Below are 23,168 nucleotides of genomic sequence, written 5' to 3' on the forward strand. Positions count from 1 at the left end.
AGGTTTATTGTTTTGGCTTTTTTTTCTGCTGGAGACCTACAGAAGCAGTTTTCACCACCCAGCTGGAGCCAGACTGTTGGAGGTTTTTTATTTTTTCTGAAGCCACTTCTTCTTTGACTGTTGGTTAAGAAATGTGAGTTTTAAATAGGTGATAATGTAAACAGAACGAGAACCAAAAGTTTAAATAATCTATCTTAGTAAGAGAACTTCTCCTTTCAGTTTTTAAGGCCTTTGGTACTTTCTTGATGGTTCTCCAGAAATCCTTGCCAAAAGGAGATCTAATGAAACAGTGCAGGCTGATATCCACCACTTGTGGCAACATTGTTTTTGACTGCAGTTTTTCCAATTTACAATTTTACTCCATATTTTTGAGGTGTACAAGGCATTATTAAAAAAGAAGAGTTGACAACAACAAAACCCCAAATGAAAAGACAAATGTTTTCCACACATTTCATATTCATAATGTGCTCAAAGAACTGAATCACAGAACATGAGACTTGGCAGCAGTGGGAACCTGTGTTTTATGTGTTAGCACTCTCTTTCCAGACCTCAGTGTTTCTTAGGAGTGCCTATGTCAAATGATTTCATGCAGTTCTTTTTATTTTTCTTTACTTTTTTTTCTTTAAATCAGCTTTCTGACTGGTTGCATTGTTAGTGGAAGTTGCTGTTGCTGCCACGGGTGGTCCTGAGGCATCTTTTCAAGAAAATATTCAATGTGTAAATGGGTTTTTTTGAGTAAAAATGAGTACTTTGCCTATACATTTCGGGAATTTGCCTGTGCTGTCCGTCTCTGTGGGTTTCTTCTTCAGTGGTAGGCCTGTGCAGTGGAAGTGTGAATTAAAGATAATTGACTGTGGAAGTGGTGTACTTTTTCCTGTGAACTGGCTTGCCCTTGTACTGAAAATGTTTACAGTGATGAGAACTCATTTGCTCTTCCTAAGCTTTAGCCAAATGTTTGACTTGTCATAATTTAACTGTGATATAAAGCAAAATGAGTTTTTTAATGCCAGCATCAGAAAAAGTTATCAAGAACCAGTTTTCACAAATCCAGTTTTAGTCATTATGACTGGGATGAGTCATTTAATCTGATGCAAAGAAAACAGAAAAGGTGTTGAAGCACAGAGGTGTCAGTTCACTCTTCCACTTTTCGTGTTCCACAGAAAAACTTTCCAATCAGGAGGACATTTTTAAGCTGTCCACAGTGTAACTTGTAACTTCACAAAGATGCTGTGGCATTTCCCAAACATGAAGGATTCAGGACTGTGTTAATGGGTGAAAAATATGTCTTTAGAGTCCACTGAATGAAAGGTGTCTCCCCCCTGAGTTCACATAGTAGCATGAAGAAGGTAGGATTGATCAAATAAGCTGGCACATCCACAGTTAAGTCTGATTCTGTCCTTTGCCACAACATCACAGTTCATGTCAGCAGAGGAACTCGGGTCATGGATAATGACCATAGCATAGGTGGTAGGATGTCCTCTCTACAGGAGAACAAGGAAGAGTAAACTGTATAATGAGTATTTACTTGTCCACAGTAGCCTGCCATCACTGATACCCAGAGTATTCAGGAGAAAACCACCTATTTCCCCAGTCTTTCAAAAATGTTGGATATACATGGAGATAATTTTTTGAGAGGGATGAGAGCCTAAATGAGTTGTGGCTTGTTGGCTCGTATTTTAAGAGGTTTTTTTTTTTTAACTGAGACTTTTTCTTTTTAAGATCTCAGTTTATTAGGTGATAGAAAGGGTCCAACTTTGTGAGTTGCATTGCATTGTGAATGAGCATCAGAAGATAAAGACAAAGGACCACTCAGTATTTCAGAGATGGAGGTTTCTGAGTTACTGCTTAATGAATGGTATGTGTTTGCGTTCACATACCCATGAAATCCACCCATTCTGAGAGGGCTTCATTAAGAGCCCAGCATTTAAAAAGCAAGGATCCACAACCATGTTTGAGAGGGGTTTTTGTGTTCCAAAGTGCCCCTCCACTTAAAATCTCTTGAAAAAGAAAAGAAAAACCTTTTCCTGCTTCCTGCAGAGATTTCAGTGCAAACCTGGACTACTCCTAGAAGGAAATGGCTTGGCTGATTTTAAGTGTTTGATTCTTCTTGGGCTGACCAGTCTCTTGCAATGAGATCCTTTGTGTCACCACTTAAGGCTTGTGAAAGACCCATGTATCCCATAGATTGCTGCCAAATTGATGCATCCTATAGCAGTTCTAAAGTATTTTAAAAGGCCTGCAAACCGTGACAAACTGAGCAAGTTAAGCTATTTTAAAACTTGAATTGGAAAGTCCTGTCCAAGCTTACCAAAGTCCTTGGGCATCTTCACTGTTTCCAGTAAGTTTTTGTGAGCAAATCATGTGGGATTGTCTGTCCAGTTGCTTACCAGCTCATCAGGCACCTGACCTGGACTTTCAGGGAAGCTTTGTTTGTATTTGGACTGTTGAGCCTAGAACAACAGACTTCTCAACTGACCTGTCCACTGCAGACCTCTGAGGGAGTCAAACATCTGGATTTTAGATTGTTTTCGTTAGGTGCCAGGTGCTCTTATATTCTTAAATGACACATATTACTTGACAAGGAAGTTCAATTGCTATTGCTCTCTTACTCACTGAGGTGTTTTTAGGGCTTACCTCAGAATCACTGTGACTTCATGTTCTTCCCCCTACTGAAAAACAAGCTTTTTAAAAAATTAGAATATGAAGGAAAGTGTGGACTAAATTAGACTCACATTTCCAAACACAATGAAAATACCATGCAATGTTTAAATATCATGGATTTTTTAATTATTTTTTTAAATGGGGGAGAGGAGCTTGCAAACTTGGTTTTGTAGTATTGGGTAGCTTCCTGAAAAAAAACAGGAAAGGTTGAGACAAATAAGCTGTGGTACCTGTTCTCCAGATACCAGTATTTCCAGCTCTTCTGCATTTGGAATTGCTGGCAAATATGGTAGCATGGTTGTAATCTCAGGTTACCACAGGTTAAATGAAATATTGTCATCATTCTCATGGATCATGCAGGCAGAAGAAATCAGACCCTGAGATGTTTACTTGTGCTCTAAAGCACAAAGAGACATCTGGGAGGCAGCAGAGTGGCTGACCTCAGCTCAGTCATTGGTAGGACTGCAGCACTGGTCCTCATGGCAGTCATTTCTAGGCACATGAAGGACAAGGGGACATGGAACAGCCAGACGTGAATTTACCATGGGCAAATTGTTCCTCAGTCTGAAGAAGTGATAGAGACAAAATGCTGTGGACAAGGGGAGAGCGGAGGACTTTGTTTACTTTGATGGTACCAAGGCTTTTGACACTTCAGTTAGCATCCCTGGAGCCAAACTGAATTCCAGCTGAAAGGATTGTTGGATAGATTGCACAGTGTGTGAAAAATTGGCTGAGCCAGTGGTTCAGCGTTGAACTGGCAGAGAGCTACTGGTGATATTCCGTGGGGACTGATACTGGTGCCAGTGTTTAATATTTTCATTAATGATACAAATGATGGGTTGGAGTACACCCTCAGCAAATCAAAGGTTACACCAAATTGGTGAAGTATTGGATATACAGGAGCTGCCATTCAAAGGGACTTGAGAAAGTTTGGGCTAACAGGAACCCGAGAAGATTAACAAAAAGAAGGGCAGAAAACAGCTTTGCAGAGAAGACCTGGTGATCCTGATGGGCAGTAAGTTGACTAGACCTCTGCAGCAAGACGTTATAGCCACAAAAGCAAACTGAAGACTGGACTATGTGAGCAAGAGCGTAGGCAGCAGGTTGAGCTGTGCACCTCTGAGACTGAACACCCGCACAGAGAGACTGGAGGGAGCACAGGCAAGGACCACTGGGGCGACTCGGTTTGGAGCACATGACATACCAGGAGAGGCTGCGAGAGCTGGTTGTGTTTTGACTGATAAGGCTGCAGGGAGTCTCCAGTTGACTTCAACTATCTGTAGGACAATTATGAAGAAGAGGGAGCTGGATTCCTCTTAGGAGTGCTTAGTGAAAGGATAGGCAAGAGGTGACAGTCACAAGTTGCAGCTGGGGAAATTCTGGTTGAGCATAAGGAAAAATTTCCTCCATTGTGAGAGTAGTTGAGCAGGTGCCATAAGAGGTGGTAGGTTCTTGATCCCTGGGCAGGCTCCTGAGTAGCATGATCCAACTTTGAAGCTAGTCCTGCCTTGAGCAGGACTAGAGACCCCCCAGGTGCTATGAATTTTGTATTTAATATTTCCCTTTTTGTGATATAATGATTTGTCGGTGTATGAAAATTAATAATTACATTTCTAGTTTTAAGGGGAACAAAGCAAAAATATTTGCCCAAAATTCTTGACATGCAGCTCATGCCACATTTTTAGCTTTGGATCTTTTAAAGTGGACATTGCTGAATCATGTGATTGTCTTTCCATGAATTAGAAATAAGCCAAGTCTTTCTTCTTAAAAGGAACTGTTATGTTCAGCAGAACTCGAGGTGGTGATGCATTTTTGCAATGTTAGTGAGCATGCATATGGCTTGAGAATGGGAGCATTGTCTACAGCCCTGCTTACTTTCGATGGCTTAGTTCAAAGCTTATTTGGGAGAGAGGTTGTTAGGGAAAAACTCGTAAATGTCTTATGGCATAAAGCTACCCTGGCAATGAACAGATTTTTTTGGTAGCTTGCTTTCTTCCAGGAATTTGGAATCATTCATACTCAGCATCCACTGAGCTTCAAGAGAATGTGGCTATAATGCTACAGTGAATTGCCATCTATGAAAGATGAGTCTACCTAGTTACACAGTTATGGACATTGTTTGCCATTATACTGGATTTTCTAACTCATGCTGGTGTATATATAGCTCTCAATTAAAGCAATTTTTAAAATTATAGTATGTGAGTAAAAATTTTTTTTCTTAATTTTGTAAACTGTGTGTGTTTGGCCTTTAGACCTTTTCCATCAAATGAAGTACTTTAAATCTGCATGCAGAATTTTTGATTGCATTTTATCTGCAAAAAAAGCAGCAGACTTAGGCTTGGTGTTGTGTGGCATCCTGGGGGAACTCTGCTAACTTAGCTCAGATCATTTTAATGTGAAGGCTCCTAGAGGGGGCACATCTGAGGGAATATACAAAATACTCTTATCCTAAAAAGAACTAGCAGCCATGTAGGCCAAAACTTCCCTTCCTTTTTAATGGATTACCTGAGTAGTTGAGTGGAACAATTTAGACAATGAGATAATGGAACTGTGGGACTTTAAATTACATTTATTATTTCAGTAGGTTTTTAAAGGGAAGTTTAATGTTCTGAGTAGCTGAGACTGCCTTATTGAGGCTATATATGGAATAAGATAACATTCTACCTTCTGAGGAATTTTTTTAGTAACATTGTTTATTTTCTCTTATCTGTGTGTTATGTAATTTTTTTACTCTTTCTGGCATTGTGTGTGCCCTGTTCTTGTATTCAGGGGCAGCTTTGTGATTTCCTGCATCTCCAGATCTTTGCATTGCTTTTTATATAATCTCCCAGAGGTAGTTTCACTGTCCTATAGGATTTTCAGGACCTGTACATGGATTATTATACTGAGGATGCTGGATAAGCCCCAAATCAGATAGGCAGGTTCAATGGTGTGTTTAAGGGCTTGAATGCATTACTAATGGGAGACAGCACTCAGGTCTAAAATGAGGTGCTTACAGTTTTGCCCACTGCAGTGTTTTGTTGGCACAAGCAGTTCAGGTTGCCCAGCAAACTCCTTGGTGCCAGTGTCCTGGTGGGATGATGTATCCGGCTGGATGAGGCTGTGCCACACACGGGATGCTCACCCCTGGTAGGGGATGGATGGCACGGGCTGTTCAGGGCATGGGCATCAGTGTGGGCTGCACAGGGGCATGTGCTGTCTGTGCACTTCCACTTCACTGTCTGAGTTCTGCAGCTCCACGGAGGCCTAATGGAGGTGAATCTTAAGTGTGCCTCGCTGGGCATGTGTAATGTCTCTCTGATCACCCACGTAGCAAGCACACAAAAAGATTGCTGAATGTGGAAGTTTTCAGTTTTTTCACCTTCTGGAAGGGAGAGACAGCAGAAGGGAGGAGGGGCTGGGATCAGAGTTACAAGCTCGTTGCCCGGTTTGACCATGAATTTGTTTCTGACCTTTTTTTCAAGATTTTTCATCTCTCTCAGACTCTTTCCTAACTGCAAATATTAGGAAGATAGCGATGTTCCCACCTTTATTAAAGTGCTTTGAAATCAAGACAGAATTACTAAGACCTAAGCATTTTAATAACTTTTTTCCCCCAGCAAATGTGATTCTGCCAGAGCAAGGTAGCTAACAAGTCTTTCAGTAGAAAAATACTGAAGATGATGTTTGGTAATGGTATGTTCTTAATTTTGGCTCTGTCTCAAACTCTGTGTTCTAATACTTTTTCTATAGGCCTAGATAGGCACACAATTATATGCATATTACTGTAACACTCTGAAAGTATGTTACAGAAATAGAACCATCTTCCTTTTAGGCTCTCAGAGGTTCGCTGTAAGGAAGCCCAGATATTTTCATTGGTTGGTTGGCTACCAGACACAGACTTCCATATTTGTGTCTAGGAATTTCCAGATGGAGCTGGAAGCACATATGTGTCTTTCCATGCACATTAAATTCAGGATTTGATATGCTCTGCATGTTGTCTGCGTGGTACGGTCTGCAGGTTTGATTTGATGCCTTCTTGGACACACTGTTGCATGTGCACATTTGGCCATTTTTTGGGATACCTAGTGTGAGCCCAATTCCTTATACTTGGAGAATGAGAGAATATTTGAGATGGGGACACACAAGACAGGAAGTAATTGTTCCAGTTATGAGCCTAATATGTTAAGTGACCAAATCTAGCTGAGTATCAAAGTTTTGGGCCTGCATAAGATCACAAGTTGGGTCGAGTGTAAAGCAGAAACCTCTCTATGGCACTGTGGATTTTTGGCTTTATCCAATGTAAGGAATGCTTAGAACATGCTTTATTCTCCAGGATTTTCTCATTACGTTCAGTTGAGGCCCTAATTATTTACAGACTTTTAACAAGACAAAATTTTCTCATGATAAGAAGTCATTAAGTTGTACTGAAAAAGCTTTAAATAATGAACTGACATTTATGCCTTGTTTTGTTTCTCTGGATAAGATGGATAAATTTTTTTACCATTTTTCTTTTAATTCCTTAGTCCTGAAATCGACTGTTTTCTGGCCCAAATTCAGTTAAACAAAATGCTTAAACTTAGGCTTAATTTTAGCATCTACTTACCATTGCAGGGTCAAGAGTTGCAAAATAAAATATTAATAAGTAGTAGAAATAACAAAGTTTTGAAAAATTTTAAAAACAGGGAGTTTTCTTTAAATATCAAATTGTAATAAAAACGAAAATAACCACTAGATGGCACTTGAAAATTGTGTATTGAGATAGTACATCTACTTTCAAAATCATTACAAATTTTTATAGACTCAAAGGTTTTTGTGTAGATCTGTATAGTTCTGAGAGAGGGTGGTGGTTCCAAAAACACAATTAAAGTTCATTTAGCTGTGTCTCCTTCTGTGATCAAATTAAACCACTGCGATAAGGAATCTTGTCTGCATTAAAAACCCATTCCTGATGCTTAAAATACTGCCTTCAGAAAGAAGATACGTAACTGATAAATGTGTGCAATGTAGTTTGGTTTCTGCTTATTTTTCTTAGAATCATAGAATTGGTTAGGCTGGAAAAGACACTGAAGATTATTGAGTCCAACCACTGACCTTGCACTGCCTGGTGCACCAGCAAGCCATGTCCCTAAGTGCTGTACCTGTGTGTCTTTTAAAAGACCTCCTGGGATGGTGACTCAACCAGATCCTTGGAGAGCCTGTCCCTATGCTTGACTACCCTTCTGGTGGGAAAATATTTTCTTATATCCAGTCTAAACCTCCCCTGGTACGTCTTGAGGCCATCTTGTTACTTGGGAGAAGAGATTTATAGCCTTTTTTTTTGGTAAAATTTTACTTTGCCTTGGCATTCTGTTTACCTTCTTGGTTATCCTGGTTTGAGATACAATGTATTTTGGCAAATTTTTGCTACTTTAATATGGTCAGTAACTTGGAAATTAACCCAGAGTCTGGTAGGAAAGGGTTCAGGCAGGGAACAGACACCCAAGGGTTCGCTTTTCACTGAATTTTGGCTTTTACACTCTTTATCTCTTGGTAGGGGGAGAGGATGGGAGATGATTGTGACAGTTTGATTCTGCAGAAAATGTTTTAGTAGCTAGGAATTTATTATCAAGTCAGTTTCTGTTAGTGAACACTGCACAAGGCCATTTTATTTGAATTTTTGTGGAGCCTTCTTATTGTTGTTTCTGAGATGCATAAGATTTACGTTACTATGATTTATGAGCTTTATATTGAAGATGCACAGAGCTGAGTAAATACTGTCTGTAACCATTAATTTCGTGGATCTTCCATAGGAGCAGTGGGTAGTAGCTGTTTGAGGGGATGTTTAGACAACTGTCTTGGCCTATTGCACTTGAGTTGCAAAGGGCAGAAGGAAACGAAGTATAATACAGGGTTGTGCAAGGATGTTTTATGGCCTATTAAATATGTATTAAGGGAGTAATTCTTTCATTTGCTCATACAGCTGTATATGGTTCCCCTGACACTGGTAGTAATTATAAGTGAATTTTATTATGAAAGCTTCGTTATCCACGTGGTAAACCTTAGAATGGAGTACAGTAGGGATGGACACAGCTGCATTGTCCGGTTTTGCAGAACTTGCCAATCAACAAGAGGTGAAAAGAAGAGTTGAACAATTTTCCCATTCAGCTGTGCTCACCCTGCGATGTCTGCTGCAGGAACATCTCCTCTTTTGTGCTGCTCTGCGCTGTGCAAAAGCACTTGGCTGTGTTTCTGCCGTGACTGGACCCTACAGCAGTCTACTAATTAGTAGCCTACTGCCTATTAATCAAAGATAAAAATGGAGTTTTGGGAGTAGCAAGTCAAGAACACTGATTTTATTTTTTTTTTCCCATTCAGAAGGTCTCATCCCTGAAGGCTGTGAGCAGAACTCCAGGCCATCCTTGTTCACATACAATTCCAATTGGAGTTCTTACCCAATAGGCCCTTCAGTGAGGAAGCTGTTGCTGAACTGCAGATGCCTTCCTGGGAATGATCTGATGGGAGTGCCCATGCACTGAACATTAAGCATTTCCCGTGGCCATCTTACCTGTGAGCTCACCGGCTCTAGAGCTCTTTTATACTGAGATTAACTGTTCAGTGACTTGCAAAAGCTAGAGGGAACTCCTGGTGATCCTGTTGACACATGGCAAAGATTTTCATTTTGCGACATTAAAATAATGGCAAAAAAGCAGGACTTGACAACTTTCTTTCTAGAAAAGCTGCTCCCTATGCAGGCTCAGGTAGTCTTGCTCACACAGGAGCACAGAGCAAATTTTTCAGGGTGTGCTTTCTCATCTCTAACTTGCTAAAAGTCAGTGGCTTTTTGGATTGTGCTGCTGCTGTGGTCTGTGATGCTCTGCAGACAAGCACTTGTCTCCTGTCTGAGGTGGTTGCATTTCACAGTCTACCCTGTGTTGGTGTAGGAAAAGTGCTCTGTTGATAAATTGCTCTGGTGTCAGCAGAGGGCTTTTGTAGCAGGTGTTGTCATTATCCCTCTCTCCGTGGGAGGAAGCATTGCAAAGTAGGTTGGGCTCTGCCTCCTCTATGTTTTGAATTTCAGGCATTTTATTCTCCTCATCTTCCTGAGTTTCTTGGTGCTCTCTCCTGTTGTGGCAGCAGATGTAGGAGCAAAAAGAAATGCTGCATTGGAGCAAAAGGATGTCAAAGTTTTCAGGCTGTGTGGGTTACATCTCCTTCACCTTGGAGCAGAGACAGGCTTGGTAGCGCAGAGGTCCCATTGTGTCCGTCCCCTGGGTGAGCAACCTCACCTACCTGTGTGGGAGGCCTTGCCCCACTCCCAGTATGTGGCTCCTTTGCGTTAGTGCTGCACAGACCATGAAGCAAGGAAACCCCCCTGCCTGCTCTCCAGGGGCTCCAGGAAAAGAAAAGCACTGGGCTAATAGTCCTGGTGGATTTTTACAGGAGATGCACAGGGCTGTGGGCATGTGGGATGGTTAGCACCCAGTGTCCAGAAAGGCAGCTCTCACCTTAACAAACACTTGTCTTCTGCACTTTAAGACCCAGAAATTTTGGCTAGCAGAGTGTGTCACTGGGGTCTTATTTGATGAAGTAAGTGTAGCTGTAGTCTGTGACTTGCTGGGTTTCTGGTTTTGTTGTTTCTACCTCTGTAGCTGCAGAAGGCTGAAATGAATCCTGGAATAGCAACTGTCCTACTGTAAGTTAAATTCAAGGCAAATAAAAGGCCTGGTTTGGTTAAGACCTGTGTCTTCATTCAACCGCTTTTTTTCCAAGTGACTCTGTAGGCTCCTGTCTGGAGATATTAATGTTTCTGTTTGAATAAAGGTGTTAGTGATTTACACCCCAAGACCTGTTTCTGCATGGCAGACTCTTCCATCAAAGTTGCACAGTACAACACAAGGAAGGTGAGCAGCTTTCCCCTCACTCTGTACCAGCACATCACTTCAGAGACAAAATTACACACAGACCATCTGGGTGTGTTGGCTGGTGTTTTATTTCCGTGGTGTGTGCTGCTTGTTGTTGGGGATGTGTTTTTAAGTTTACTTTTAAAAGGGCAACCCTTAGGTTCAAACTTCTTTCCCTAAACCTACTCCCACCCTAGGGCTGCTGGTTTAGAACCCTCTGGGCTGCCAGGGGCTGGAGCCAGTTTGGAAGCAAGCATCTCCAACCCCTTTACCTGCTGCCCAGGCACAGTTCTGCTCTGCGTCCTCCCTGTCCTCCAGCACTGAGCTGGCAGAGAGCTTACTCTGGGGAGGTCTCACGCTTGGCTTTCCTCTTGTCCTCCTGTGAGGGCATCGCTCAGCAGAGCCACCAAATGCATGGCTTTTCCTCTTAGCACAGTAAGTATTTACTGCCCTTTCTCTCTTTCTGAAACGCTGAGTGGTGGCTTTATGTGACTGGAGAGTTGGCACTTCAGTGCAGGAGCCCTAAGTCAGCCAACATGCCCAGCCCCTTGCCCACAGGTTAGTGGCATGGGAGCGATGCCTGACCGAACAGTGGGACCTGTACCCCCTGCACCCCGGGAGTGGCACCAGCCACTGGGCATGCACCCGTACCCCTTTGCTGTGCCCCAGGCTCTGCCAGCCCGGGGGGCAGCAGGCTGAGAGGTTGCCCTGCCCCAGGCTGCCCCACAGTCCCTGCCTATCTGCACCTCCCTGGCTGCCTGGCCATGGCACAGATGCTGGGTCCAGCAGCTGGGCGCTCCTTTTCAGCCCCCCTTTATCCTGCCTGGGTACCAGCGCCCTGGTGCAGTTACCAGCTGTTGACACTGGGTAGCAACAATGTTTTTGATGCTACCTCCTCTTCCTCCTCCTTTGCCCTGACCTGGGCTCCCTCCTGCTCCCGAATTGCAGGTGTGTTTCCTGTACCCCCTCCTTTTCTGAACTTAATGCTCACCTTCATACTCGCTGAGTAGGTGTCTGGGTTGTGGATGTGTGTTTTCTCTGAGTGGACTCACTGTTTTGTTTTTATATGGAAGTGGTATGTTTCTGCCCAACAGAAACTGCATTGCCCAAACAGGGAAAACATTTCCTGTGGGGTTGGTGGCTTACCATTTAATCTACAAATTTCATTAAAAGCTTGGCCCAAAGTAGAGCCAAACCTGTTGTGCCTGACCTCAGCAAGTCCATTTGGAAAGTTTGGTCACTTTATTATTTTTTTTTAAATTAATAATTAGTGTTTGAAGTCCTGACTTTTTTTGAGAGATTAGGTTTATCTAGGAGAAAACATAGTAGAAAATAAAAGCTTGACATGATTTCCTAAAGCATTTCTCACTTTGTAAAGGCTATTTTTGCAGGTCCAGGAGCCGATTTTTGCAACTGTGGTAGTTGGTACTTTCCAGCACTGATGAGTTTAAGATAATGCTCACAGCAAACACTTGCTGGCAGACAAACCACGATACACTCTTAACTTGGTTTTCCAGGAGGTAATGTAGGACTTCCAAGTTGGTTTACATACCCAATTTCAGGCAGTGTTGGTTGAAATACTGGCATGGCTGAGTGAAGTCCCAAAAGTGGGTTTGTTCTCTGGCAGGGGCATAAGGAAAACCCAATAGATAGTCAAGATGTATACTAAGATTTGGGTTGTTCTTTTTTTTTAGTTTCTGTATCAGTTTATTCATGCGCTGTAATGGTAAGATCCAGTTTGTGAGTGTATCTTTTGAGGACAATTTTGTAGTGGGCAGGGTTTGCCTGTCTTTCCCTTGTTTTAATGAGGATGTTCCTAAAGCCTGAAGAATTCCCTACAAATTAAAATACTATTTTAACATATTTCTTCATGTTGTCTTCTATAAATGAAGAGGAAAAAAGATAACAAGAAAGAAAATCAAGAAATCGTTATTAAAAATTGGCCATCATGAAAAGACTTCGCAGTAGATTACATATCTCATGACTTTTCAAGCTTTACTTCTTTTATACTCAAGTCTCATGGAAAGATCCACGTTCATTTAGTAACTTTTAAACCGCAGTTTTCTGGAATGGTGACACATATGGGCACAGTATTCCTTGCACAGATTAGGCAAGTTTTTTCTGTGTATTGAATGCATGAGGTTTTCCTGTTCAGTGTGAGCTTTTCTTGTGCCATCCTGTGCACTTGCTATCTCTGTGGTTTCCATTCTAAAAGCAGATTTGGAGTGAGCTAGCATTTGAAATGCCCCTACAACCATTCTTACTGATAGCTCTGTGGTATTAACTATGACAGTATTAAACAAAAGCAAAGCTAAATGATATGCACATAAAAAGGAAAAGTGAACACTAGTAACAAATTTATCCCCCTCTTTTTTTTTTTTTTTTTTTTAGTTAAAGCATGCTGATAGCATGCTAACAGTGAGTACAGTTGTTCAACATAAAATGCTTTTCATACTAGACAAAACCCGGTTGATTTCTTTGCATTAAAAAAATCCTAAAGAAAATCTTACTTCTTGTGCATGTGTGAATGAACAGAGAAGGAGCAGAGGTGAAGTTTAAACTCTATTGACTTGTGTTATGTGTTGCTTTTATTCCTTTTTGGTAGGTATGAAAGGGACACTTAGAAAAAAAAAAAAAAACAACGAAAAAAACAACAAAACCCCAAAATTAAAAAAAGTGCTGTTGACATTCTTTTTATGATGCTGGAGTTTAATTTTATGTATTAGAGAATAAAGAAAGCAAGCAACTCAGATCTGAGTTTGAGAATAAGGAACAGTTTAAAATACTTTATGAAGATGGAAGAGTGTGTCATTAAAAATTAACTAAGACTTGTGGCTGTGTTGCTAAGTGTTTCTTGTACTGACAGTCTATCCCAAACCTCCACTAGCAAACAGGACCCCATTGAGTCTCAGCATGTCCCCCATTAAACCATCACATCTTCGAAAATTAGAAAGCTCATTAATGGCTTTCTGCTGTGAAACAATAAAGAGTATATGCGCTGACTGGTCAGCAATTAGTGCCAACTAGTTTTTGTCATACATTATAGAAATATTCTGGTTCCTTTTTTCCAGAACTAAAAGAAATTTATTTTTAAAAAAACCACTTTCTGTATTTGTGTAGGTGTATTTCACAGCCAGCAATCTCCTTTTACTTTTATTTGAAAATGCAAATACCTCTTCAGTTCGTTAGACCTGCAAGAACACGAGCTCATTTCCCGATCTCCTGCTTCTTTGTTGAAACAGCTCGGGTCACTGACTCAGTAGCCCCCACAACACCAAGCTATTAGTGTCATAGTTCAGTCCTCTATTCTCTCTTTGGTGTTTGTTTTTATGAAGTAGTAGAGAATTTAGATAGTGTAAAACAGAGCAGAAAGTGTGGGAAATCCACTTGGAACTCTCCCTTTGCTCCTTTGTACCAGTAATCTTCATTGAGTCAGCCGAGGGCCCAACTGGGCTCCAGGAAATGTGGTTTGAAGGTAACAGAAAAGCAGAAATTCATTTCCCCTATCTTCATTGAAATGAGCGTTGCTGAAGTTCAGACAGTGTTCCATGGAGAACCTTCCAACAGGGACTGTACCACAGTCACAATTCACATCTCTGGGGTTCTGCTTTTGCAGGTCTTGGATTTCTTTCTAGCCTGTATTACAGTGCTTCATTGTTTTTGAAGACCTTTATAAGGATTTTGGTGTTTGTGAATGTATTGGGGGATGTCTGGTGAGCTCACCTTGTTCAGCACAAGCAGCATTTTCAGTGACAGATCAACAGTGGGGTGAGATGGTCCCAAAATTAGTACTGCAGAAGTTGGTCACCTGTGTATATAAGGTTTTATAAATAACAGAGTAAGCTAGGGAAAACAAAACTTAATGTTACCAAATGTAATCAAACACTTGTTGTTAATGAACACTTAATAAATGAAGACTTGCATACAGTTGTGTGATTAAAATAGAAACATATACAGTAAAAAGGTAAACAATCAATCTTCTCCCCCGCTCCCCCTCTTCCACCATCCAGCTCTTTTCTTAAGAAATCTTAATTTTTTTTTCTTCTGTAGCTCTGTTAGGTATACATATTTATAAGACATCTAAGAAAACTGTGATTCTTTGATTAATGTTTCCAGGACCAGAAAGGAAATAATACAGCTAGCATAAAAAAACCCCCAACTTTATCTTTTTTTACTGTTTGATCTGTATCTGCACAAAAGTAGGTGTAGAATGTCACCCTGAAGGTATTTCTTGCTGTCAGTGGATCATGAATGTCAGCTTGACAGGTATCCTCTGGTGATGTTATAAAGCATATGTGGCTTATTTTAAGCAAAACTGTCCATACTTTTGTCTTGTTGAAATATTCCTACTTTCTCCCTAGTGGCTGTCACCTTTCTTGTCATCCTTAAGCTGAGAAGTAGCTTGCAAAATCTTGTTAGCTGGTTTTAATGATTTTTACTCTTGCTATCTTCTAAAAGCCATTACATCTGCCTTAAAAGATGCATGATATTTTTACTGATGCTGTTGAAGAAATTACCTTTTTTTTTTTTTTGTGACATGGTTCATAAATTCCAGTTACTGCAAACTTTGCACTTCAGGTGCTGTGTATTTCTCTACTTTTAAGCCCAAATCCTGCGAAGATTGCCCATGACTGGCATTGTGACTTTCTGTGGAGCTTTTTAATTGCGAAGCGTGCTTCAGTTCTTGTAGGGTCCAAGTCCAGCTCTTTCTTCAAATCCTTGCTGGTAGGGATGCTTGCCAGCACTTGGGGATCCCTGAAAGTAAGAGCAGGAGCTGCTATTTTTGATTGCTTCTTTCTGCCAGTTTCCAGTCTCTCATGCAAAACAAACAGCTAACATGCTATTGGCAATGTGTCAAGGCAAAAAATAACCCCAGATAAATAAATAGAATCTTAAGAATCAGGTAAATGGATTCCGCTGATGTTTTGCCATTCACAAAGTAAATAATGCCAGTAAAACTTTCACTGTGATTTAATCATACATGCACTCACTTGACCACAGAGTGTCTTGTCTAAGTAGTTACACTGCATTTTGTCAGAAGGAAGGAAAGTATCCATGTTAACTGTATTTTGCATTTGCCTGGATTTTTTGGTGGTCTTTTCTCATAATTATATGAGTATGTGAATATCAACAATTATGACAGAAATGCCCATAAAGTGGGAGGGTAGTAATATGAAAGGAAAGCAAGTTCTATGTTGGCATCCGTTTTTAAGAGGAAAAGTCCCATGTGATGTAATAGAGAATTAGAATGTTTTTCATCATACCAATCCTATATTTGACTGAGAAAGGCATCAGAAAAAAGTGAATACCAAAAAAAGTGTCTGAAATATAGATCAAAACTTATGAAAATTTGAATATGCCAAAATGTGGAAAAAGGATTTGGAAACATAGATGTATTAAAAAATAGGGGCTGAAATAATTTTGTGTTCATGTTATGAATGACCCTCTATTTTATAGGCAAGAAGAGAGAGCATGGAGGATAGAGTATATGGCTTGACATACTTAAGGGGTGAGGGGCTTCCAGGCCATGCAGTTAAACATTAAAGTCAGTCTGTCGTCCTTAAAGGCAGTCAGTCCTTCCATCAGTGGGGTCAGATCAACAGGGTTTTTGTTGTTGACCATTGCAGAGATTCACTCCAAAGTGGAAGCAAACAGTGACTCTGTGTGTTTCTGTAATATATGATGCCCGTATAACAACCAGGATCTGACTTACTCTATGTCTTGGGTCTCCTAAATGCATGTTCAGCTGGTAGGGTAACAACCCATCTTCCTTAAAAGCCCCTTTTTTTAGTGAAACTGCTGCTTCAGGGTGACAAGTAGTAGGGTAAAACAGTTCACAATTTAAGAAAACAACTAAAGGAACATCCCCTGAATTCCTGAAGCTGAGCATACATTTCTATTTTAGTACTAATGTGTGGTGAGCTTTAGTTAATTTATTTTAGAGGTAATTGAGTGTTCAATACCTACACTTGGAAAACAAAAATTATTTGTGAGCTGGGCTGTAGCGAAGAGGCATAACATACTGAGAGTCCCTTTAGGATTTGCAAGGTGACAGATGCTTGGTGTCTGTGCTGCCTTGCTGAACTCAGCATAGAGCATAGGCAGGGCCTCAGGAGTGATGGAGAAGATGTGTAAAATACACTGTGGAATCACTAAAGTCTTGTACTCATCTTTCTAAGGAAGGGCAGCAGGCAGAGAGGTGCCAGTTAAAGGCAATGCCGTTGTTGAAATAGCCCTGAGATTTCAGCTGAGCTGAGGAGGATCATGGAGCACTCAAACATTAATTTAGTTTCACGCTAACAAGGTAGAAGGTTGCCAGTAATACTCATGTACTTAGGACTGATTGTAGGCAGAAGCCATATGATTAGCTCACCTACATAAGTCAGTGGTAAGGACTGGAGTAGCTGACTCCTCATTGTACTTGTAGCATATTTATGCTGCTCAGAAATAGGCCACATACTTTATTGACTAGAGTTATAGGTAGATCTGTATCTCTTAGCAAACTCTGAATCTCTGAATGAATCTCTGCTACCCATAGGAGCTGAAGTTCCTGCTTGAACATTAACTCAGCTTTGTTGATTTGTGTCTGAAAATACCCAAACAAAAGCAAATGGTGGTTCAGCTCTTTAGGAAGAGAGGCAGATGGGGAGCATGGTGCAGTGGCAGAGGTTACAGTGGGATAAAACCAATTTCAAACGTGTATTTTATGATACTGGATTGCAGCTTAATTTTCCACATTTTAATGTTTTTTTAAATCCAAAGTTGTTTGTGTATTTGGATCTGTTTTGCAAATCACAGAAGAAGATTTAGGTGAAATGGGCCATGATTAAGTGCTATATAATACTTGCTGTAACCAGCAGGAGTTGATTACAGAAAATGAACAGAGGAGTGGGTGCTGTGAAATCAAAGTTTAAATGTCCTCCAGGTAGAAGTGACATTATGGGGATAGCAAAGTGTGTAACTTAATGGGAAGCAGCTGCAAAGTTACAGGGCCTCCTTAACTGGTAGGGGGCTGCAGTCTGCTGACAAGTGGGGAGGAGCTATCAAACCCTAATATGCATCCAGGAAAATGCCATTTTAAAATGTAGGTTAAAATATCTGGACCTATTTCCTTCAGGCTTCAGTTGTTTCCTCCAGCAAGCAGTGTCTGAAGGTCCTTCAGCTTTCTGCACTGTTGGAGTCAGCAGAGGAAGCAGCTGCTTACTCAAGTTTCTGATGCAAACAAGGGCATATTGCCAAAATGCCAGTGAGTTAACCAACAAGAAACATACCTGGAGGAGATCAACCAAAACCAGAAATAGTGATCACTAAATGGGTGGGATATGTAGGAGCATGGCTGGAGCTGTGTGGGCAGTATTCACTGTGTGAGATAGTTCTCGTGAGTCATTTGCCCAAATGGTGGCACCATAGCTTGGGCAGGCAGTGTAAGTGCAGGTGTGGCAGCTTTCCCTCCTTCTGCTTTAGGCTGAAACATTAGCATTGTACCTAGCATCTTCCAGAAAGCAACATCCTAAAATGCATTGTGGTCTTGCAGTTTGACCTCTTTCCATGCCCTTCTCCTGAGAATCAGCAACAGAGCTTCTTCTGGCTTTGCCAGTGGGACCAGGACTTAGCCCAGCTTCTTTTTTCTGCTGGTGAGAAGCCCCTGTGAGACTTCATCAATTTTTGTTGGCTTTATAAAGATGTAGCTTGCTAACTGCTCTTCAGGTTCAGTTTGTTTCGATGTTTGTGTTGTTTTCCTAGAAAGCCAGCCATGCTCCTGTCAGGCTTACCATTGACAGTACACAGTACAAACAGAAGGCTATGGGGGACCAGACTGTATACCAGCACCGCTGGCTCGCTGTGGGCTTCAGTACTTGGATGTGATGTGCTGATTTTATTTATTTGTGTATTTATTTGCCCCTTATTTGGGTAGCAGATCTCTGAAGTCAACTCTTAAATTTGTAGTTGGGATGTGTTAAGCTTGTATTTTTACTGAGAAGTAGTTTTGAGGTATATTTTAGATAAGGACACATGCAGACAAGATAGATGAATAAATAAATATGATTTATCTTCTGCACACACTTGGATCAGCATGTGGTATTTGTTTTCTGTGAAGTACTTTGGAAGTGTCAGCATAACTACTTTTGGTTGTTTGCTTCAAATTTGTGTTTTAAAACTCACTTCTCTTAGGGATTCAGATTTTCTTCCCTATTGCACCCTTTAATGACACTGGAGAAATCCTAGCTCATAGTATCATGGGGTTTTGTATCAACATTGCTATATATAAATGCATGATTAATGGATGAGTGGCTGGTGATATGTTCCACTACCAGAAAGAGGGATGTCCTGACATTTTCAGTCGCAAAATATGAAAAGCTACAATGGTTACAGGTATGGGAGAGCTATGGAGTCTCCCTATCACTTGACTAGTGAAGTGTGAGGGCTTCTCAGCTATGCTTCAGACAGGAGCAGATTTGAGAGCTGGACTGGCTAGCATCCTTACTTTATGCTCTTAAATTGTATGTTGCTAGTTACTGTAGGCATTAAGTGGAAACATTAAGACTGGAAAAGGTACATCCATCCTTTTGTTGCTAATTGGAATAAATCCCTATCTAGTATCTTGCCAAAAACTTCCAAGAGTCTTGTATTAGTGCTTCATATATTTTTCACTGGTTAGATGGTCATTTATGTCTGAGAGTTTGTTGTGAACTTATCAATATTTTTTCATGACAGGTCACAGTAATGAAAGGCAGTAGTAGGAATAAGGATCACTCGACAGAAGGAGAAGGAACTGGGAAGCGACCAAAAAGGAAGTGTCTCCAGTGGCATCCCCTGCTTGCCAAGAAACTCCTTGACTTCTCTGAAGAGGAAGAAGAGGAAGAAGAAGAAGAAGATATTGATAAGGTAGATTTCATTGGATGCTTTGACTATAGATGGTTAATGGTGGGTCAGATTCACCCTAGCTGTGTTTTTTATTTTGTTTGTGTTGTCTTACTCTCTTTTGTGAACAAATACAGACAATAAAAACAAGTGATGCTGTGCCCATAAAGCTATAAAGGCAAGTAATGACACAGGAAAGTGAATTGTCAATCATGCTTTTAAAATCATGGACAAATTTTTTTAGAGTTAGACTGTAAGAGTTTTAACTGGGTTGTTTTAATAACATGCTGCACATCTCAATCTTGATTGCCCAAGATGTGTTTTGATGTGGTCTTTTTAATTGTTTATTTTAGACGTGATGTTGACCTGTTGGCTTGCTTCTAGTGGCTTTGAGGCCATAACAAACTAATAGTTTTTGTTCTTTTTTTTTTTAAAGATTGAAAAAAGACAAAGATTAAAGGGGAAAAAGAAGGAAAAAGCTGTCAACAATTTTTGCTATCTTTGCATGTGAAATTCAGCTTATCCTCTAGAGTATTGAGTGCACAGCTGAAATAATCTGTCTCCAGTTTGATACTTGGTATTTTGGTATTGTTCAATGACACTGACCTTATCCTGTTTTCATAAAGACCCCCCCATGCCATGTGGCACCTCACAGATCTGCTGTTAAAATCATCCTCTCTATCAAGAAGTGGGAATTGCTTATGGATTTGTGATGTTTCCATCATGTGGGTAGCATTCATATCTGAATCTCCTTGATGCCTTCCTAAGGCAGGAATGAAGAGGTCAGTGCTGAGGAGACTGCCTTGAGCCATGTGCTAATAAGGGAGTGTGACCTTGATAAGGATAAGGAGGAGCCTGATACTCTGACAGTGCTTTCTGTTGACCTTACAGGTCACTTTCACAACGTGGTATAAAACAGTAGTGTTGCTGTTAGGTAGGAGGTGGTTTTCTGTGTCATGCAATAATTTGTTTCATTCAGTCAGAACTAGTCCTTTGTGGCATAACCCTTGTAGGAATGGTACACTGGCCTGTAAATGGAGAGAGCGTGTTTTGGCAGTGTATTGTGTTGAGATTTGCCCTCTGTCTCTGACTGGGCTGCAGTGCTGCACAGCTCACAGGCTGAGCCATGAATGGTGGAGATGGGGAAACGTTACCTGTGCCTTTTCCTCCCTGTGTGCTCTGTAGTTGCAAACAGCAAATAACTGAAGACCAAGGTAACTCTGCTTGCCTAATCCCACTAAGATGATTTCCAGGTTGTAGGAAGGGCGTAGAAGAATGAACTCCTCCCTCCAGCCCCTTTAGGACTATTACTAGAGAAAGCTCCTCAGCTTAGAAATCTGTTCTATGTGGAAGTCAGAGTTTAAGTCTTGCAGAGGGCATGAATGAACCTTGGACTATCAGGTGAGGAGGTTTGATGTAGAACTCTGAATCTCCTGGATGGAACAGATGGCCTTTGGAGACAGCTGTGTGCATCCATGTGCTTCTCCCTCATTCACCCTCAGTGTTGGTGAGAAACGTGGATAACTGAGTTCACACCCCTTCCCTTTTGGTTCTGCCAGGTGCCGCTCCTTGGCCCTGATGGTTTAGAGCAGGATGCTGATGAGACTGAAGATGACGAGTCCTCAGAGCAACGAGCTCGCCGACCAATGAATGCATTTCTCTTGTTCTGCAAACGCCACCGCTCTCTTGTGAGAAAAGAACACCCTCGCCTCGATAATCGTGGCGCAACCAAGATCTTGGCAGATTGGTGGTCTGTTCTAGATCCAAAAGAAAAACAGAAATACACTGACATGGCCAAGGAGGTATGTTCTGTCTCAATGGTGGATGTAAAGGGAGTTTATTACATATTTATCTTCTTTTTCTCTGTGTATTAAATGTTTTCTGTGGGATCTTTCTCTTCTCTGAGTTTCTCAGCTTCCCTAGTGGGTTTATGGTGCCCAGCTGCTGTTCTTGCTTTAATTCACTTGGTCCTTGGGACCAGAATGAAAAGAAATTGGTCTGGGTGCACAAACTAATCTGGCTCTAGTAGTCATTGGTACAAATGCACTTTGTGATAGATATCACCTGATAATTTCTGCAGTACAAGCATTAACACGTGGATAGCGGCCATTGAGAACGGTAACACACAGTTCACTGTCAGCTGACTAGTGATACTTAGCTCAAGCTGTTCATGTGATACCAGTAATACAGTTTGTTATTACAGTACAGGTGGACCAAACCAAAGGCACAGTCAAGAAATGTAGTCCCTTTTTACCTTTGATGCTAAAGAATTAAAAAATTATTAGTGTTTCATGAAGTATGTTCCGTGTGTATTGCTAACTATTTTCTGATAGAGCAACCTTTGGTGAGTCCAATACCCAAATCAGAGAGCAATACATAAGTCAGAGTCCCTTAACTGGAAGCAAGGGAAAGAGATTCATCCCCTTATTTCACCAAGTATCTTTACATCACCTGAAAATTTAAATGAGACTTTTTAAGAAATATCTTTCTTGATAAGCTGTCCCCAAGAAGGCTATAGTTTTTGATAGTACATTGAGAGAAACACAGTGAGTTAGTTAGGCTGACAACATCAGCCCAAAACAGATCCCTGTAATTACTTGTGTGATATAGATTGTGGATAACCTTTTAATTCAATCTTAATAAAAATAATGGAGCACCAGTGAGAAGGAAAAACATCTCTCTCATTTGTCAAGTAATGCTAGCACACTATGGGAAGTGCAGGTAGCTGTGAAACGACTGGGAAAACTAGTATCCATACCTGCCCTGTGACCTGGAGGTGTGTGCTGCTGTTAACATGTGTATATAAGGTCTGGCTGTTCAGCAGTTTGTGTGAGCATGGAAAGGTTCACAGGAAAAACAAAGTGTTCTGCATGGCAGGTCTCTTTTGAAGCAGGGTCTGTAGTACCTCTGTAGTTCCCCATCTGTGGCACAGATTTGAAATATTTGAGCCTCAGCTTTGTCCAACCATTTCTGTTTTGTTCTGCATTCCCGCTTACAAATTAATGATGCTTCTCTAAATATGTGGGGAAAGGGCAGTTAGCAGATTCAGTATAGATGCAGAGAAGAAAATTAAGAAATAATTTTTAGAAGAAACAGACACAATGTGGCTTTTTTTTAGCCCTTTGTCTTGCTGAAGGAAACTCATTCATTAAGAGGAAAAATTGCAGAACTTCTGTACGAAGCGGCAGATCTGAAACTATTAATCATATTGTTGTAGAAATCATTGTTCCTGTAGTGATGGGGTTTTTTGGCATGAAGAACAAATTACATATTCAGCATCATAGCGAAACAATAAATCTTAGTAGTTTACATCATTATAAGTAGTTCCAAAAATGCATAGAAAAGAGATAGAGTATAATTTGTATTCTTAAAACAGTGTATGTTACAACAATAATTAGCAGCTGTAATGTGCTACTGAACATATTTGGGACTTCACCAACAAGCCCACTCTGTATGTGTGGATTGGTCATTTTATGTTAACATTTGCTTTTGACAGAACCACAGAATAGCTGGGCTTGGAAGGGATCTCTGGATGTCGTCTAGTCTAACCTACTGCTCAAGCTGGTTCACTTAGAGCAGGTTGCACGGGTTTGCCTGTACTTAGGCTTACTACTGAGACTGTCAAAAAGAGGTTAACTCTAGTGAAAACCACTTGTTAGTGTTTTTCCTAAGGAGAGCTTATTTAAAAATCAAGAAGGTGAATGCCGTTAGAAGAACATAAAATTACCATTGTACCAATAATCTTCTGTTTTGGTACCTATATGATAACTTCATTGAGGTTTA

At 40.8% G+C, this 23,168-nt stretch overlaps 1 protein-coding gene across 17 annotated transcripts in view; it reads left to right on the forward strand.

The window, feature by feature from the left end:
- The window catches only part of BBX (BBX high mobility group box domain containing), a 141,064-nt gene that overhangs the window by 60,688 nt on the left and 57,208 nt on the right, over nt 1-23,168 (forward strand). For all 17 annotated transcript variants that reach the window (XM_051780977.1, XM_051780978.1, XM_051780974.1 and 14 more), the window contains 2 exons: nt 19,239-19,409; nt 20,945-21,187. In XM_051780977.1, the coding sequence (XP_051636937.1) occupies nt 19,248-19,409; nt 20,945-21,187 (405 nt within the window). In that variant the 5' untranslated portion in view covers nt 19,239-19,247. The remainder of the gene's footprint in view (nt 1-19,238; nt 19,410-20,944; nt 21,188-23,168) is intronic.

This window comes from Manacus candei, unplaced genomic scaffold, assembly GCF_025592945.1.
Source record: "Manacus candei isolate 608988 ecotype Guabito, Panama unplaced genomic scaffold, ASM2559294v1 h1tg000014l, whole genome shotgun sequence".
Classification (NCBI taxonomy): Eukaryota; Metazoa; Chordata; class Aves; order Passeriformes; family Pipridae; genus Manacus; species Manacus candei.